Source organism: Pteronotus mesoamericanus, unplaced genomic scaffold (genome assembly GCF_021234165.1).
Source record: "Pteronotus mesoamericanus isolate MK-2021 breed Mesoamerican mustached bat unplaced genomic scaffold, CSHL_Meso_final scaffold_54, whole genome shotgun sequence".
In the NCBI taxonomy this organism is placed as follows: domain Eukaryota; kingdom Metazoa; phylum Chordata; class Mammalia; order Chiroptera; family Mormoopidae; genus Pteronotus; species Pteronotus mesoamericanus.
This window is the reverse complement of record NW_026555321.1, coordinates 29345200-29364176: the sequence shown is the minus strand read 5'-3', so window position 1 is coordinate 29364176 and position 18977 is coordinate 29345200. Positions and strand designations below refer to the sequence as shown.

The 18977-nt window shown below is 38.8% G+C and overlaps 1 protein-coding gene across 10 annotated transcripts in view; it reads right to left on the bottom strand.

Moving 5' to 3' along the window:
- The window catches only part of TMCC1 (transmembrane and coiled-coil domain family 1), a 208588-nt gene that overhangs the window by 16347 nt on the left and 173264 nt on the right, over positions 1–18977 (bottom strand). For all 10 annotated transcript variants that reach the window (XM_054595558.1, XM_054595559.1, XM_054595562.1 and 7 more), the window contains one exon: positions 8504–9438. In XM_054595558.1, the coding sequence (XP_054451533.1) occupies positions 8504–9438 (935 nt within the window). The remainder of the gene's footprint in view (positions 1–8503; positions 9439–18977) is intronic.

The window sequence follows — 18977 nt, the reverse complement described above, 5'->3', positions numbered from 1 at the left end:
TATAGTTGTTATAGCCAGGGACACTTGGGTTTAATTCCTGGTTCCGGCTCATAACCTGCAGAACAGAAGAATTACCTAGAGAATGATAACTTTCTGAAAAAAAAGTTATAGCTGTCATTGTGTAAATGAAATCCTCGTATACTTACATAAACAGTTGTGTTTGGGTTACCAGAGTAAACACCTCCAATCTGCAGGAAACATCAGGGAGGAAACTGAGAAAGCCATAAACTTCGAGGCTTTCGCAAAATGCGATGAACAAAGAAGTTGGCAAGATGCCCTTGGTGTCTTGGCGTGTAGGTTTTGTGTTGCCTCAGTGCCTTGAAAAAACATTACTGGCCTGTCATTATTAAAACACTTCCACTATTTTGTTCACCTAGGTCATGGGAGTTTGTTCCTCAGCTCTTTTCACAACCTCACAAACCTGATCATGCTTAACAATTCCAGTGAAACATTTTTTTCAGTGCCATTGGCCTTAGAGTGGTTTACATAACCCACATGTGAAAGTATGGCCCCAAAACAGGCTAACACAAAGAGCTCAGTAAAAATGATGTGGTATTATTTTGGGTGGAGGAGCACACGTGGGGGTGGAACTTAGGGTTCAATCTAATTTATTTAATCACCATAAGCACCAGAGCATCAGCACCAACAATAACAAGAACAATGATAAGTACCCTCTCCCCATGCCTTTTTATGTGTAGGGTCTGCCTCTGAGGAACAGATTCATGAGGACATTTCTACGTTAATCCTCACCTCCTTCTTCCCCAGGAGGTACACCTTCAATTTATAATTAAGAAATAGAAGACAGAAAAAAATGTAGTAACTTTTCCCTGTCAGTGAGGTGTAGTTAGGATCCGAACCACTTCATTCATGCCTTTTGTTTAGATTTTTTTATTGTTGCTTTTTTTTATTTTTAAAGATTTTATTTATTATTTTTTAGAGAAAGGGAAAGGGAAAGGAAAGGAGAAGGAGAGGGAGAGAAACATTGATGTGTGAGAGATACATCAATTGGTTGCCTCTTGCACAACCCCAACAGGGGTCCCAGCCTACAACCCAGGCTACAACCCAGGCACGTGCCTTAACTGGAAATTGAACCAGCAACCTTTTGGTTCGCAGGCTGGCACTCAATCCCTAAGCCACACCAGCCAGGGCTTTTTATTGTTGCTTTTTAAAAACCTTCCCCCTGTACTATTAATCACATGCAAAATCTGAAGAACAACAAAAGGGAAGACAATGCCCATATTCCACTTCCCACAGAATTCCCATTACTCCCATTATTACTAATATTATTATCTTTCGTTTACTTTACTTCCTAGTGTTTACTTCTTGTCTGCATTCTAAAATAGAGAAGCCAGATACCTAGGGAATTCATATAAAGAACACCTCTATCTTTTCATTAAATATTAACATAAAACCAAAGACTAGGGAAAAGAAAAAGGGAAGGTCAATTGCGAACAGCCTTTCATACGTGTTTTTTTTTAAACCAAGAACTTCCTGCAGTGGTTTTATTTTTAACTCCTTCATCTGACACTAAACCCGCCTGGACATGAAAAGGTGGATTCTTGATCCTACTAGTATATAATTTTAACTGGCACATGCTTTTCATGGGACTCCGTCTGGAACACAAGGTAGCATGAGATTAATAATCTCATTTTGAGAATTTTTACTCAAAGGTCCTTAAATCATTATAACCCAAAGGGAATGTAGATACCTAAATATGGTTTGAGTGTAACTATTAGCAAACAGAAAGCCTTAACACTGTAGGATCTTGTTTAAAATAGTAGGTTACATCATATTTGGACAGGTGAAATTCCTCCCCTCCACCCCAGAAGTAAAACCTGCTCTATCTACAAAGTACTAGGTTTTCTTGTAGGGGAACAATTCATAAAGGAATACTGATCTTGAGAAAGTGTTCCACCCATTGGATTAATCAACACAGTGGTCATGTTCCTAGATCAGAGATAAGTGAGGGCTGTTTTGGGTCAAATTCCTGAGGAATGAGAAAATGGGTGAGCAAACTGGTTGGGAATACTTCACCATGCACTACTTTTTGGGCGTGGCTCAAAAGTTTGGAGTCATCTCTGAGAACCAGTGGTACTTTCCTTATTCGGTAATAGGTCACTAGGACAGGATGGCTGAAGAATCTTGTAGAGCAGGAATTAAGAGAAACAGAGAGCTAAGTCCTAGGGTTGACACAGATAGGCAACTATGGTAACAAATTACTATATTATTTACCAAACGCCTGCCAGGGATCTAAGGTAGCTTCTGCTAGTGTTTCATCAGAATGAAGAGACATAGCTGGGGTAGTGGATATGACAAGCAGGGAAGGCCTGAACACATTCTTGGCTGAATTGCAGAAAGTGAATTTTGCTTCCTTACCTTTTGTTACATCATTTGTGTTGAAGCCTGAAAAGAGCCTCAGAAATACTGAACTAGCCTTCAGTTGAAAAGGAAAAGGTACAGAACCAACTCCCAATTGACAATTAGTTCCCCAAATTTTCAGGGTAGTGCATTATTTAAAGAGACAGAAAGTGCCTACAGCATATAAGGAATAAATAAAAGCTAGAGGGGCTTTCTGGGCAATTTGGAGACTTGGTGATGACAGCTTTCTAATGTCTGGGCACACCCCAGACCATACTAGTTGCTTCCACATGCATTATTTCATTTAATAATGTCAACAATCCTGTATACCAGATATCATCATCATGTTTTCATATAAGAAATTGAAGCTTAGATGAGTAACATAAAGTCACACAGCTAATTTAGTGTCAGAACTGGCAACCAAATTCAGTATCCTTTAACCTCAATTAATTTATGAATTTCTTTTCTCTCCCTTTCTTCCCTACTCCCTCCCTCACTCCCTCCCTTCCTTCCCCTTTTCCCTCTATTATCTCTTTAGTGGCTAAACTGGAAGGAGCTCATCTGTAAATCTCTTTTATGAAAGGTCTTACCTTTCCTAACAGCAACTCCTAATTGGGCTTTTTTCTCTTATAAACACAGAGCTAATTTGATCACTATTTTCAGTTTCTATTTCAAACTTGTTGGCCAAACCTAGTCTACATATCCTCTGGAGAGTCTCTGATCAATTTATTAGATTACAAACAGGGCTAAAACCTGGAATAAGGGGGGCTAACATAGCTATATTTGTCCTATGCCCAGTGCTAATAAAATAAAGTAAAACTACATTTAAGTAACAATTTGTTTAGCTAGAGCTCCAGTGGTCTACGCCTAATTGGGTTAGCCTAGTTACTGACTGGTCTGCCTGTGATGACTGCTCGTGGTGACTGCCTCCTTCCGTATTTTTACTCTTATGACTCAGTGCAATTTAAAATATCTCTAGGCTTAATACAATTTCAAAAGCCAATTTTCAAAGGACAGTAATCTTCTTAAAATAGAAGCTTTCAAAATGGCATTACTGCTCATCATCACCAGCAGGGTCTTTAGCCTGCCCCACATGATACTGCTCTATACAGGTAGTAGCTGAGTATGACTCTGGGTCAGATCTTCTAAGGGAAAAACTACAAAAGGAAACTATAAAGCTGTCCATAAACTGTTTTCCTAGTTCTCTCCTGTTTTCAAAGCATTTTCCCACAGCTGAATTTTTTTCCTACAGTTACTCATTAGTATATTATACTCACTAGGGTAACCACGATTAGTCCTCCCGTTTTTAAACAGCAAATTAAATATAAGTTAAACCATTTTACTGTGTGATCTGGCAAAAATCACTTTATCTTTCTAGGCCTTAGTGTATTCATTTGTAGAACAAGATTAGGCTAGATATCTAAGGAGTCCTTCTATCTCTGAAGTACTAAGTAAACCCCATTGCCACTAACAAATCTGCAATAATACTTTAATAAGCAAAGAGACTAGCAAGACAAAAAGAATCTGAAGACAGTACAGACCCCATCACTAAAAAAATGTCTAAACCTTGCTTCCTACCTTCCCAAAATACATAATCTCATTCATACCTGAGTGCCCAATGCAACCCCCAAAGTCTAAACTTCTAATTACTAGTTGAAAGTTGGAGTGGAGTTTAGATCTAAGCTCTGCTACAAAGGCTTCCAGGGCTAAGTGCATGTGGGTGGCTGAAGCACTATTCAGTCATGGCATAATTATGTGGGTGAAGAGAGGGGCTGTCCTCTGTAGGATCCGTAATGCTTCCGATTATTCCAGAGTAAGTAGATGGTCTTGGGCAAAAATCCTACCCTGGCAGTACTCACTCGGGTAGAGAGCAATGGGACACATATTGAGTGGGTGACATTACTGAGAAGGGACTCTGGAAAGAGCAGAATAAGAACAGGAGTGGAAGTTTCTCTAAGTAGTTTTCCCCTGTTACATACCTACACTATTTTCTCCAGCTTCAGAAAACTTTCCAGAGCTTGTGCATATACAGAATTTTCTAAAATATGTTAAAAATAGTGACTTGATTTTTAGTGAAATACATACTTTGACCTGTAAAAGGACCAATACCCATTGACAGCGCAGTCAAGGTTTCTTATAGCTAAACTATAGTCTTTCAGTCACAAAGATTTTAGGGTTGAGCTTGGGGGGGCGGGGGGAGACAAACAAAAACCAAACCTGGCCTCTTATGAAAAGGACACTGGCTCTGGAGTCAGATAACACTGGGTTTGGTTCCTGGCCTCACTACTTACCAAGTGAGCAACCTTTGGCAAATTTTAAAACTCCACTGGGCTTCAATTTCCTTATCTGTAAAATGGGGCTAATACAATCCACCTGCAGGGCTATTGTGAGGATTAGCAAGTACAGGGTCCAGCACAAATAACGCCCCCTTTTTTAATTATAAAAATCTCTTATTAAAAAATCATAAGCATGTAATTCTGTAACATAACAATATCCGACTCAAGCACACCATATGCCACTTCAGGTGAAATGTTCAAATAAAAACTATAAATTATTATACTCATATTATTACCCTACCAACCACACTCAAGCAGGTGTTACTTCTGCCAGACCCTGTATATGCTGACACGGTAGTGTGTTCTCCTCCTCATCACCTAAATAACAAACAGCAATACTATGTATGGCCTCCCTCCTGTCAACTGTTAATTAGTAAAATAAACCAAAGCATAGAAAATAACCAGAACTGCATCTAGAGCAGCCACGTATGCATTAACTGGTTTTTGATCAGAGAAGAGTCCCTAAGTCCATCTATAGCCTTCCTCCTTCCTAAACAAAAAGACAAGCCTAAAGGAGTAGAAATAGAAATTACTGATTGGCCAAAAAGTCCGTTAACATTTTTTATGTAAAATAAAAGACGTATTTCTCATTTTCACCAATAACTTTATTAATTTGGTATTTTGAGTATGTCGGCTCTCTCCTGTTACTGGCTTCTAGTGGGTAGAGGCCAGGGGTGCTGCTAAATATCTCCCAATGCACAGGACAGCTCCACAGCAAAAAATTATTGGCCAGAGTGTTAATAGCGCAAGAAACTTTGCAAACCACTTTTGACAAGTTAAATCAGTCACAGCACCACACAAATCTTTTTTTGTTTCAGCTATCTTTTTACCTTCCTTGAAATAACAAAGGATAATATCCCAAAAATGTTGTATATTTTCCTCCATCTTCAATATTAAAATGGCTGCACAAAAATCCACCAATTTTGATAAGTTTTTAAAAAAATGTATGCTGATATGACAGCTGTCACAGTACAATCTAACAAAATTGTTTTGAATGAAGTTAAAGACAACTAAGCACTATTAGAGCCATCGTACAGAAAAAACTAAATGAACTTATTTGACCAACCCAATAGTAAAGAGACTTCTGTAGGCAGCTCACCAACAGTGTGGAGGAGATATAGAAAGGAGAAAAAACAAACCACAAAACGACAAAAGAACTTTTGAATTTTATGAAAAGCATGTGGGACCATTTACTGTAGAAGCAGGTAACCTTATACCACAATGTAAAAAGTTTTGGTGCTTAAACGAGTAAGATTCAATCTATAGGAAAAATTTCACTTACGTGAAACAGTTCAGAGACCAACAAAATTAGATAGATTTACTGTATAAAGACATATGTAATGAAGGAGAAATCTCTATTTTTTCTGTACTTGGTAATATTGATGTAACACAGTAGTTGAGAAAGGTTGTGACTTTTCCACTGCCTTTCTTGGAGTGGCTTTCTTCCTTCAAAATTCTGTTTTAAATAAAGACTATTCTAAAGTTGAAGTGGTATGACAAAAACCAGATTACACATTATATTGTCTTTCCCTGCCCCCGCCTTTAGCTCTCTTTTTGAAAATTCAAAAGCTTTCTTTATTCTTTCTTCATTCCATAAAACTAGTCATTTGCCAACTACAGAGAAGCCAAAGTGCGATGAAAGAAATGCACTTATTAGCTCATAGGTGGCTCAGATTAGATTTTTTTTAATAAGGTGAAAACGAGGAGCTCTGTCCTTTCTATCCTGTCCAGTCTCTGAATTACTTCAAATTGATACAAAGGTGGGGCCCAGGAGATCTCTTTTTCCTCTCTAATTTTCTCATACTGGCCTACATCTGACTTGGAGACATAACTCTATATGAATTTTAAATTCTAGAAGAACGTAAAAACTGGAATTTGCTTGTCTATTTAAAATAAAAGGGTCAGCCCTGGCTGGTGTGGCTCAGTGGATCAAGTGCCAGCCTGCAACCCAAAGGGTCACTGTGGTTTGATTCCCAGTCAGGGCACATGTGTGAGTTGCCGGCCAGGTTCCCATTTGGAGGCACACAAGAAGCAACCACTCACTGATGTTTCTTTCTCTTTCTCCCTCCCTTCATCTCTCTCTCTAAAAATAAATAAATAAAAGGGTCAAAGCAGGCAGTTATTTTTTTAAGCAACTGACTATGGAACACCCAGATTGTCATGGTTCAGAGGGGTATATTATAATAGCAGCAGTAGCAACTGCTACTTAACATCAACAGAGTACTTACTGGGCTGGGCATCAAGCTGTGTGCTTTACATAAATTATTTCATTGAAATGTCACAGTTACCTTATGAGGGACTATTACTGTCCTGGAAACCAGGACTTAGGAATGTTAAGAAACTTGCCCAATTTTCAAGATTAGTAACTGGCAGAACTAGAATTTGAACCTAAGAGTTAGGTGTTACTACATGGTTACAAAGGGCCAGGTGTTTTATTTTTTGGAGTCCATTTGAATATTGGTTAGATTGCTCACTGCTTTAAGATATTGCCTTCTAAGTATATTAAAGGATATACAAAATACTGAATTAAGAACAGTAATGTATTTGCTTTTAGAACTTCATTTCTCTTGCACACACTGACTTCTCTTTTCTTTTCCCAAAAATTCTTGTTAGACTTGAAGGACAGAAGAGTGAAGATAAGAGGTAGGACTAAATTACTGATTAGTATTTTTACCATGTGAAAGAACTTGCTAACTCTTTCACATGGTAAAAATGCTGCTGTAACTCCTTTCAGATCTTACTGATATACACGAATAATTTATTTCAGGCCCTGAGATTATCTCTTAAAAGCAAACAAAAAAAGTCTATTAAAAATAAAAGAGGTGAAAGGGATCTTAAAAGACTGTCTGTTCAACCCTTGATATAGAAGAATTACTGAGGATTCCCTCTGGTTAGTAACTGAGACAAGAACAGAACTCACATCTTTCAAGACCTAACCCAAGTTGTGGCTCCCAAAACATTAGCCCTTAATCTAAATCAGTGAGGTGGTCTGTCTCTGGTTGACAAAGTTTGGATTTGAATAAGTATTCTACAGGGGATATTATTTCTATCTGCATGTGATAGAAACAAGATGAAAAGTCATACATTTAGAGATCAACTAAAAGTGGTCTAATATAAATATGGACTACAATATGATAATAGCTTCTATACTTTTAGCACAGATTGTAACTCAAAGCATTTAGCCCTTTGAGAATTCTCTAACTACTGTAGAACCATCTCACATATTAAAGTCTATTCCCCATTCAAATGCTTGCCAATTTATAGTAAAGGTAACAGACATGCTTACCTGGATTTATTTCCAGTTACTCTTTCTACACCAATTGCCTAGATAAATGTGCTTAAGGCCAAATATCTACAGGGTTCATCACATTTTGTCCAGGCTTTATTATGATTTATACGGACTTCAGAGGATTGTAATAGATCTTTTGAATTCAATGTAGTATAGCTATAGGTTGCAATGACTTGGGATTCTGTGATTATAAACAAACAAACAAACAAAATGCCTCAGAAAACTTGGGCTTCACTTCAAAGTCTTAAACTGGAATGGAAGATTGGAGAGCTACAATAATTGCCACCCCTTGACTACAAAGCTTCACTGGTGTGTAATCTTGGGAGTCGTCAAACTTTGCTGTGCCTGTCTTTTGTATTCTATCATAGAAACACATGTAGCTGTCATATGACATATCTAAAGTGCTCTGGACATTTCAGAGAAAGACACTCTATGAAGGTATTTAAAGGCTACTACCCCCCATATCCAAAAGGAAGGGAATCCCAAATATAATTTAGGATTTTAATTCCATATAACTTACCTATATCGCTCTTCCTGTAAGGCCTGCATTATTAATGAATAGTCCCTCTGATAATGTTCCTTGAGGGTTTCAAAAGATTCTTCTAGTCTGGCCTGGGTTTCCCGGATCTCCTGGATCTCATGTAGTAGTGCATCAAATCCTGAGCTCTGCATGTCTAGGGTATTTGTTTTGGAGCTAGATGCTCCTACAGCGATGCCTCCAGTGGTGCTGTTGGCTCCCACTGAGCCTGAAGTAGCACTAGAACAATCTTCCTCACTACCATATTTTGGGCTTGACTGAAAGTTTGAAATTACTCCCAAAGCCTTCCCCCCATCATCCACTTGCCCTTCTTCTAAAGAGTCCTTCAGGTTAGGGATGTTGTCTGCACTGCCAAATTTATTCCGAATTAGTGAGGCAATCTCTCTGGGCTTTGAGACTACAGCCCCTGCTGCTGAATGAGTTGCCTGGGAGAAGCTGGAAAGTCCACCTTTGACACTGTCTACCACGCCTTCACTGAAGCCAGTCACCTTTGCTCCCACATCCTTCAAACCCTGGTGCATGTCCCTGAAGACATCCTTTGGCTGCCGGGGAATCCCATTCTGCTCCACCTCTCGGAGCTTCCTGTGGTAGTGCTCAAGCTTCTTTTGTAACTGGAGGATGGTTTGGGCAGATTTCTGGTTCTTCTTCTCAAACACCTGCTTGATGCGGGCGGCCTGCTGCTTATCTGCGCTGTTGGCAAGCTTCAAGTACTCAGCAACGTTGTCATCCCGGGCTGTTTGTGCAATCTTAATCTGTTCTGTGAGCTTTAGAATCTTCTGCTGCAGGTGAGCGATAGCAGCCTTTGTACGCTGAGGGTCTGGTGTTCCATCCACAGAGTCTGTGTGGATACTGCCATCGGTGCTGGAGGCCACTGCACTGGAAGTCTGGGCAAGGCTGCTTACTTCCAACCGCTCGATCTGGCATAAAAGCAAGAGGTGGATGGATGTTATAAGGAGCCCAAGAGGAATACTACTTCTCCAGAATCAATAGGCCAATCAAGTATACTTTGCTTTAAGCAAAAAAGAGGTACGAAAAAAGATTTGAACAAGATGTAAACTGGGATATTTTTCTTTTGGTAGAGGATTTAGTACAGTAGATCATAAAATAACAGCTCCTCTAGTGGTTTAAAGCATAAATTAATTACAGTCTTCATACATTCTTTTGCTTATAAGCATACATGTAAAACAAGGTTCTCTGCATTTCAACTTAATTATATAAAAATCATTTTAGTATTCAGGCATCACTGTAATTCCAACCCATGTTCTCAGATTACGGTCATCTGAAAATGTTGGTGAGAAGAGGTACTTTACTGGTTAGATATGAAAATCCAACTTTTATCACCGTACTTTTTCCTGTCCAAATCATGTCAAGGGTGATAGAATCATCGACTGTATTCTAATAGGGACATATTAACAGCTGGAGGCAGGTTGCGGTAAGAAGGAGAAGGTACTGATGAAAGTAGCAAAGATGAATGTGGTATACTCTTGAGAGTTAAAATCCTACAACACAAGTAACTGTGATAAGACTTGGGCAACATTATGTGAACATAGGGACAGAGACAGTAAAGGTAAGTAATTAAACAAGTCGATGACTAAGTTCAGGCCTTTTGGGGCCAAATATTGTGAGTTCTATCCAGGAACAATTACTATTAGAAAGGGACTCTGAAACACACACAGCGACTATTCTTTCATATGGGCGAGCAACCATTCAAGAAAAAGACAAGCAGCTCAGATGTGAAAACTTAAAACTACCATACTTCAAAGCTGTCAGCCAAAGCAGGGGACAGATTAGTTTTAACTCAAGAGAAATCCTTCAACAAGGTGCAACTGGGTGTGACTTGTGGTGGTGAATTAGAGTATGGCCTATGCAAAAAGGCTTTACACACTGTTTTCTACTGAGCAGTAACAGAAATAAATAATAAAATAACTACCCCAGGGTCATAAATATCCCCAGTAAGCATGCTGAAATACAAATTTACGGTCCTGGAGATTTAAGAGTAGACCCTCTTCCTTGCTTCCCATCCCTAATCTATCATCAGCAGCAATTTGCTAGGAAGAACTGTATATAGGTTACCCTTGTATTAAAAAAAAATTCAATTACATTTTTGTGATGACAATATATACCAATTCTGAAATAGTCATGAAATGCTAATAATTAACTTGCCAGTCTAGACAGACATTCTCTTTTTTTCATCTTAGTTGAACCTCCTCAGTTTGATGTCTGAACAGAAATTATGCTGATCTCTAACTCTAAAACACATTTAGTTCATTACTGGATTCAATATATTACTTTTGATGTGAATAAAAACAGTATTATTTTCTTTCTAGATGAACACATAAGAAATATTGTGCTTTTAAATAAAATCAAAAGGTAATTTAAAACTGAAATGAATAATATAATGACATTATGCTCCACTAATAAAGAAGAATATTCAGAACAGTTAAGGGTTACTTCCTCCATCTGCCCCATTCATCTTTAGGTACATGCTAACAAGCAGTGAAAGGACCAGAGGGAGGAAACAGAAGGGAGGATGAGGCAAAGTCCCAGATAACCAAGTTGCCAAGAGTTTAAAAGAAGCTTCTGGAAGCCTTCTTTCTTCAGTGCCTTAGGTTCACTTTCTTTGGTTGTACAGGGTTCCCACTGTGTGCTTTTCTTTCAAAATGGGCTTTCAGGCCCCAGAGCTACAGTATGTAACATGACCATGATTGCATCCTTAATGTTTAATAGTTCAAAATTGACCATAATATAAAAGAGAAGGTAAATATGACGTGCTAGTAGATCCAAGACTATCAGCTTATGCATGGTCTCATTTTCTTAGGTTGTCATTCATTTGAATATCAACTTATATACAATCTTTTATCTAAAGAAATAAAGAAATCAAGTTTAACTATTACTCTGGGAGGATAAAAATCAACTGTACTGGAGAAAAGATGGCTTTGAGACTATAATCAAGGTTTGATTACATCTTTAGGATTGAAAAACTCCAACAAAATTGTTTAAGACTTCAGGTCAAGATGGTAGCATAGGTAAATATGACTTGTCTCCTTGCACATCACATCAAAATGACAAATAAACCATAGAACAATGAACAATCGTCATTCAGAACTGTCAGAAATTGAGCTGAATGGAAGTCCTACAACTATGGAATTAAAGAAGAAACCACATCAAGACTGGTAGGAGGGGTGGAGACATGGAACAGGCTGGTCCAATACCCACATGTGCCAGATAAAAATCAGGAGGGGTATCTCAGGATTGATGGGTCCCAGCCTCACACCAGCCCTTCCAGTCCAAGATTCCAGTGCCAGGAAGATAAGTTTCCATAACTTCTGGCTGTAAAAACCAGCCAAAAACCAATGGGGATTGAAGCTGTAGAAGACAGGAACTGTTGGAATCCCAAGCAGTTTCTCTTAAACGACCCTCGCGCAGAATTACTCAGACTCCCTCCATCTGAGATCCAGTACTGGAGCAACAAATTGAAAGGAGTGAGACATACAGGGAGGAACTGAATTGTCCAGCATCAGGATGAGAGCTGGAGGCAGCCTTCTCCCAGACATAAATGCTGGCAGAGGCCACTACTGTTCCTTTGCTGAGCCCTCTCCCTACGGAGCCAGAAGGCAGGTGCCATATCTGACACTCCCATCAAACCGGCTCACACTGTTTGCTCCAACCAGGTGATTCCCTGAGGCCCTGCCCTAACCAACTTTCAGGCCCACCTAAGCTGTCTCCAATGGCTTTTCCACATGAATGGTTTGTCTTGGGCAATGCTTCAGATTTTCCTAAATTCTCTCAAACAAGCACCATCTAACTTCAGTGAGCCCTGCACCTCTCATTAGGTTGCCCCATGCCCGATACTAGCAGCAGCTGGCCTTGGGTCACAGCTTGGCCTCTCCTGGGCATCTCCAAGCCCAGTACAAGTACCAGCCTTATGTAGTTTTAGTTTGCTTTGTAGCTAATGCTGTGTGACCCCGGAGAGAACAAAAGTGGTGGCTGACCTTAGATGTGCCAACAGCAATCAAGGTTCAACTATAAGAAGAGGGTATACAGAGCCTACACAGTGGATGCGCCTTGAGTACCCAGCTTGGGTAATAGGGGAGGCTATATGCCACTGGACCCTACCGGAAGCCTACTACATTAGACCACTCTACCAAGCCTGGGAGACATAGCAGCTCTACCTAATGCATAAAAACAAACACAGGAAGGTTGCAAAAATGAAGAGACAAAGAAACATGGCCCAAATAAAAGAATAGAGCAAAACTCCAGATAAAAAAACTAAACAAAATGGAGATAAGCAATCTGTCAGATGCAGAGTTCAAAATACTGGTTATAAGAATGCTCAAGGGACTTATTTAGGACCTTAGCAGCATAAAACTGATCCAATCAGAAATGAAAGGTACACTAACTGAAATAAAGAACAATTTACAGGGAAACAACAGTAGAGTGGATGAAGATGAGAATCCATCAATGATATGGAACATAAGGAAGAAAAGACAACCAATCAGAATAACAAGAAGAAAAAAAAGAGGACACCGTAAGCAGCCTTTGGGACAACTTTAAACATACCAACATTGGCATCACAGAAGTGCTGGAAGGAGAAGATAAAGAGCAAGAAATTAAAAATCCACACGAAAAACTAATGAAAGAAAATTTCCCTACCTTGGTGATGGAAATAGATGTACAAGTCCAGGAAGCACAGAGAGACCCAAACAAGATAGATACAAAGAAGTCCACTCCAAGACACATAATTAAAAGGCCAGTTTAAAGATGGAAAGAATCTTAAAAGGAGCAAGAGAAAAACTGTTAATTACCTACAAGAGGGATCCCAAAAGACTGTGAGCTGATTTCTCAAAACAAACAAACAAAAAACAACAACTTCGCAGGCCAGAAGGGGTTTCCTAGAAATATTCAAAGTGATGAAAAGCAAGGACCTACAACTAGACTACTCTACCCAGCAAAAATATCACTTAGAATCGAAGGGCAGATAAAGACCTTCCCAGACAAGAAAAAGCTAAAGGAGTTCATCATTACCAAATTAGTATTATATGAAACGTTAAAGGGTTTTCTTTTAGAAGATCAAAAACATGAACAATAAAATGGAAACAAATACATATCTATCAATAATTGGATCTAAAAAAAACAAACCAGCAGAACAGAAACAGATTCACAGATACAGAGAACATTATGATGGTTGCCACATGGAAAGGGGTGGTAGGGGATGGGTGAAAAAAGTGATGAGGTTAAGAAGTACAAATTGGTAGTCACAGAATAGTCATGGGGATGCAAAGCACAGCATAGGAAATAAAGTAGCTAAAGAACATATATGCAGGACCCATGGACATACATAGACAATGGTGTGGGAATTACCTGAGGGAATTGGGGGAACTAGGTGGGGGGGGGGCAAAAGGGGAAAATCTGGGACAACTGTAATAGCATAAACAATAAAATATAATTAAAATTAAGAAGAAAAAACCCAACAAGCTTTCAATGTAATTATTTACAAATGACCAGTTTAGATGTGAGTTTATTTCTCTACACAATAACTACAGAAATTAACCAGCATGTCTTTAATCTGACTTTACCTGGGCTATATCCTTCCAGTGCGTGGCTCGCCTAACAAGAGCACAGTTGACAGAACCCACTGTACTCAGCTTCCAAAGAAAACTAACCCACAGCTTCAGAAGGAGGGTAGTTTAACACATGAAACCATGAGTCACTGGATTACTTGGTAACTACTCTCAATTTTGGCAGGCACTATCCTCAAAAAGGAAGGAGAGAAGAAAGGGAGACATTTCGAGAAGGAGGGAGTAGAGGGGAGGGGAGGGGAGGAGAGAAGAGGAGAGGGGGAGAGGGGGAGAGCAGTGAAGGAAGAAAGAGGAAGATATAATGAACTATATAGAATTACAGGTCAGCTATAAACAAAACCCTTAGAGTTACAAATACTTAGCAATGGAAGGGCCTGGCTTAGCCATGAGTGAGCTATGAATACACCAGCTGAGAAGTGGTTCTTTTTACCAACAGCCTTTGCTAGCATATTAGGTTATCCATATAGTGTAGGCTAAAAAAATAATTTTCCTCCCACCTTCTAAGTTCTTATTGCTGGGCTAATAATCAAACTGACAGATTAAGAGGAGAAAAAGTCCAAGATTTATTACTACATATATCAGGGTGTCATAATAGAGAGGCCTGAAATTCATGAGTAGTAGAGACTTACATGCCGTAAGGACAAAGGAGAAAAGGGGACAGGGGTCTGGGATTCTGAAGAGGAGACAGGCAATTCACAGGGAGCTGAGAAAGAGTAAAACAGACAGGGCAAATTCCTTCTAGGCAACCGGGCAAAGGGACAAAGGGAAATCTAGCTATCGGGCTCCTGCTTGGATCCTTCCTACCTACCAAACTTAATTCAGGCAGGCTAAGGTGAAAATCTCTAAGGTTAATATGCTAATATTCCCTTCCTAAAGCAGTGTTTTCCATATGAATTCCCTTAGGCAGGAGCGGGGGAGAATCAAAGGTTCTTTCTGAGCCTTTTGTTTCTTAATAACCAGCTTAAACTCAATATCCCAAAAGGCACATTTGGGGTGGTAAAACTTTGGTCCCGCTCAATATGTAACATAAAATTAGGATCCTACCTCACTCCAGACAAAACTAAACTGCAAATGTGAAAAGCAAAATCTAAACCTTTTAGAAGACAGCACTGAAAAATAGGGAACATACACAAAAAGGCATGGATCAGAAAAACAAGAATATTGAGTCTGGCTATGCTTAGTGCAGTAGTGAAGTATGGATTCTGGCATAAACTGCTTGGGTCCAATCTGGCTTTACTATTTACTAGCCATGTGACCTTGGGCAAGTTACTTAACCTCTGTATCCATTTCATCAACTCTACAATGGGGATAATATTAATGCCCACTTTAGAAGACTGCTGTGAGGATAAAATGAGCCACTAAACATAACAGTGCTCACAACAGTATCTGGCACAGAGTGAGCTATTATTACTGTCTATTATTTTTTGTACCAAATTAGTTGTTCTTTTAAAAATTCAAATATTAAAAGATTCCAAACATACTTCCTTCCAAGATCCTTCACATTTCAGGCACAAACAAGGGATATATATGTAGAGAGTCTGAACCAAAGGAATAATGTAATTCAACACTACAGTAAAATAAGTCACCTTTCTGAATAGTTGGTCTGTGGCTAGGCAGCTGGCTAGCTAATCTTCCAGTTCTCACAACAACCCCCCAAAATAGACATTTTTATCACTAATTTACAAATGAACTGACTGCTGAGATGCCTCCTACTACCACCACAAGGCAGTTTGACAACAGCAGCAGCAATATCACCTACTCAATAGGGTTGCTCTGGGGCCTACTGGTCTGATCATATCCATCAGTGTAGCAAGTCAAAGCCACTTACAACTGAGGTTAGAATTAATTAAAACCCAGGATCAAAAATCTGTCAGTTAAATATATGTCGACTACTTATAAGCCTGGCAATGTGCTACAAAGTTAAGGATATAGTCAAAGCCATGATTCATATGTTACTGTAACAAGCAGACTATACTGCTTTGTTTGCACTTTGTCTCTTACTATTAAGAATTCATTTGCCATGCTTAAATTATCTATTAATTGACCTGAATTAATTGATCAGAAAACAGCCCAAGAGAACATTTAAACAGAGAGACACATACTTCAAAACATCAATTAATCAGGGGCAGAATAGAGCCATCTAGGGCAGAGTATTAGATAAGCTTTGTAACTAACGGCTTACAATTTTCATCTGCAAACATTAAAAATATATCATCTACTTTCTCTAAGTGAACAAAAGTGTCAGAACATGGCAGCACTTGACTTTGAGAACACTTATGTATACTGGCAATATGGTGGAAAAAAGCACAGATGAGCAAAAGGACCTAGGTTCAAACCTGCCTTTGCACCACCTTACTAGCTGTGTGTCGTTGGGCCACCTACTTGTTCTCTTTGGGCCTAAATTTTCTCATCTACACAATGGAGTTAACATTGTCTCAAGAGGTTATCTGAAAAAATGTTAAATGTGTGTTAAATCAGATTTGCCTGCCAAACATGGTAAAATTCAAGAAGTTATCTTTTTTAAAAAAATCCCTTACCTGGTTCCTACTCAAAATCCAAATATGTAACTAGAAAAGATTCAGAAATCCCTGACTTGACATTATTATTTTCAAAAAATCAAAGTCCCTACTTAGTGTGACGAAGTCATCTTATCTATGCATTACGGAGTATTGGCTCTCTTTCAGGAAATTTCATATTCTGTACACTAATCCACATCATTTCTGAGGAATTAAAGAAGGCATTTTAAAGAGAAGGGGTTTTGCAATTAATCTGAAAACAAACAGAAGCCTGACTATTTTGGTTTTTCGGAAAGTGGATCTTTTTGAGAGCCAATTTCATAGACTGGGCTATGCAGTGGCTTTGTGTAAAATGATGCTGCAGACCCAGTTCCATTGTTCCGCCAAAAATTTTATCTCAGAGATATTCTGACCACGTTTTTGAACCAAACTGGAGTTTGTGTTTCAATTCAAGTGTACTTGGTGGAGGCAATGGGATAGAATATTTGATTTTGGGGAGACTACTTCCCAAGTTCAATACAAATAGGAATCTCTAGAGATTCATAATTCTGGCCCTAAGAACCATATAGGAATCTTCCTCTAATCAATAATAAACCCACAGATGCTCTTGGTTGGTCTTATGAGCTCTCTCCCCTTCCCCTGCAAGGCAGATTGTGTTGTGGAAGTAAAACAGAGGAGTTCTGCCTTAGGAGTTACACAGCTCTGGGTTTGAATTTTGTGTTGTCATCTCCTTGAAGCTTGCCTTTGCCAATTCCCCCACACTTGATCCTTAACAAAAAGAAAAGAAACCGCACAATCTATTATTTTTTTTGTGCAGAAAGTTTATCTTAATCATGACAGTATTTTTCACCTAGCTCCACTGTCTCACTGTGGAAATGATATGCCTTTCCCTTCTCACTCCTTAAGGAATTCTTTCATGTGCAACTCTGACATTTAGTTTGCTGTGCTGTGGAATAGAAGAATCTCAAGTGGGGGAAGTAGAAAATAAAAATGGACTAAGTTCCATAGCCAGCAAACTTCTTCTCTTAGCATTCCACTTTTTTATGCTGAAGCTAAAATTAAGATTCAGCTTACAGTCTAAAAGGCCTTTTCAGTTGTCACAACATTTTTTTTTCTTACTTGATAAACAATTCTTGTACAGATCGTAGTGTTTCCTAGGAATCATTTTTTTTTTTCACAGAATTTCAGTACATAGAACAATACTAGGTTCTATGGAGATGTGTCTGAACCACCACAAAGGGGAACAGCGGAGTCAAGTAAACAGGGTTTCTGGAAACCTGATTATCTCTGTTTTCATCTATTTTTTGAATATGCTGGGAAAACTGCTTAGAAAAATAAAACAAAGTTTTACTGTAATTTTAAAAATTTTGAAAAATCACTGATACACAAATAATACTCATGATAATAATCCTGGTCACTTCTGAATTTGGAACTACAATCTAGTTTCTCTCAAAGTTCCTTTTTCTACTGAGAAGCACTTAAGGCCCTGCTTCTATGATCAGCACTTTCTAGGTCTATCTTTGTAAAGAACAAAGTTTTAAAATCATTTCATGGGTGATATTGCATATGTGATAATGAGCAGAGGACACACTTGCTGAAATGTGTATTCTGGTGGGGTCTCCTCATCAGCTTTATATTAAAGATCCTGCTTCAGCAAAAAGAAGAAAAAAAAAAAAACATGGCAAACTGTCATGGATCATTTGGGAATAACGAAAATCTTCAAGTTAAATCCATATATGCTAAGGATCACAACTGTAATTTGGTTATTCTGATGTGGCATACTGCTTCACACCTCCAGGTTTTTGCCCGTAGTGTTTCCTCAGCCAGTTCAGGGCATGCTGTCCTTCCTTTTTCTGGCTAACTACTATTCATCCTTCAATACCCAGTTCACGTGTAACCTCTTCTGGGATGTCTGCTCTGACAACCTTTCTCTCCAGCTAAATTAATGGCTTTTCCTTTATATTCCCATATATCTATATATACATCTCTATCACTGTCCCTATCACATTATGTTGAAATGACTGTTTTGTTGTCTTGTCTCCACTGACAGCTCCTGAGGGCAGGGGTCATGTCACATTCATCTTTGGACCCCAAGAAGCTAACACAGTGCCTTGTACAAAGAAGACACCCAGTGAATGTGTGTCTAATATAAATGCTCACGAGCACTCTTTTAACATGATCCTTCTAGATCTCATATGCCATGCAGTGACTGAGCAATGTTACCATGAATGGAACAAATGTCAGAAGTTTTGTAAGAAAAATAGCTTCCAATCAGTGATACTCATCCCTCCGCTGCTTCTGAGTAAAAGCTGTTGACTGGGTTGAATATCAGTTTAGATTATTAACATCTATCTGGCCCAC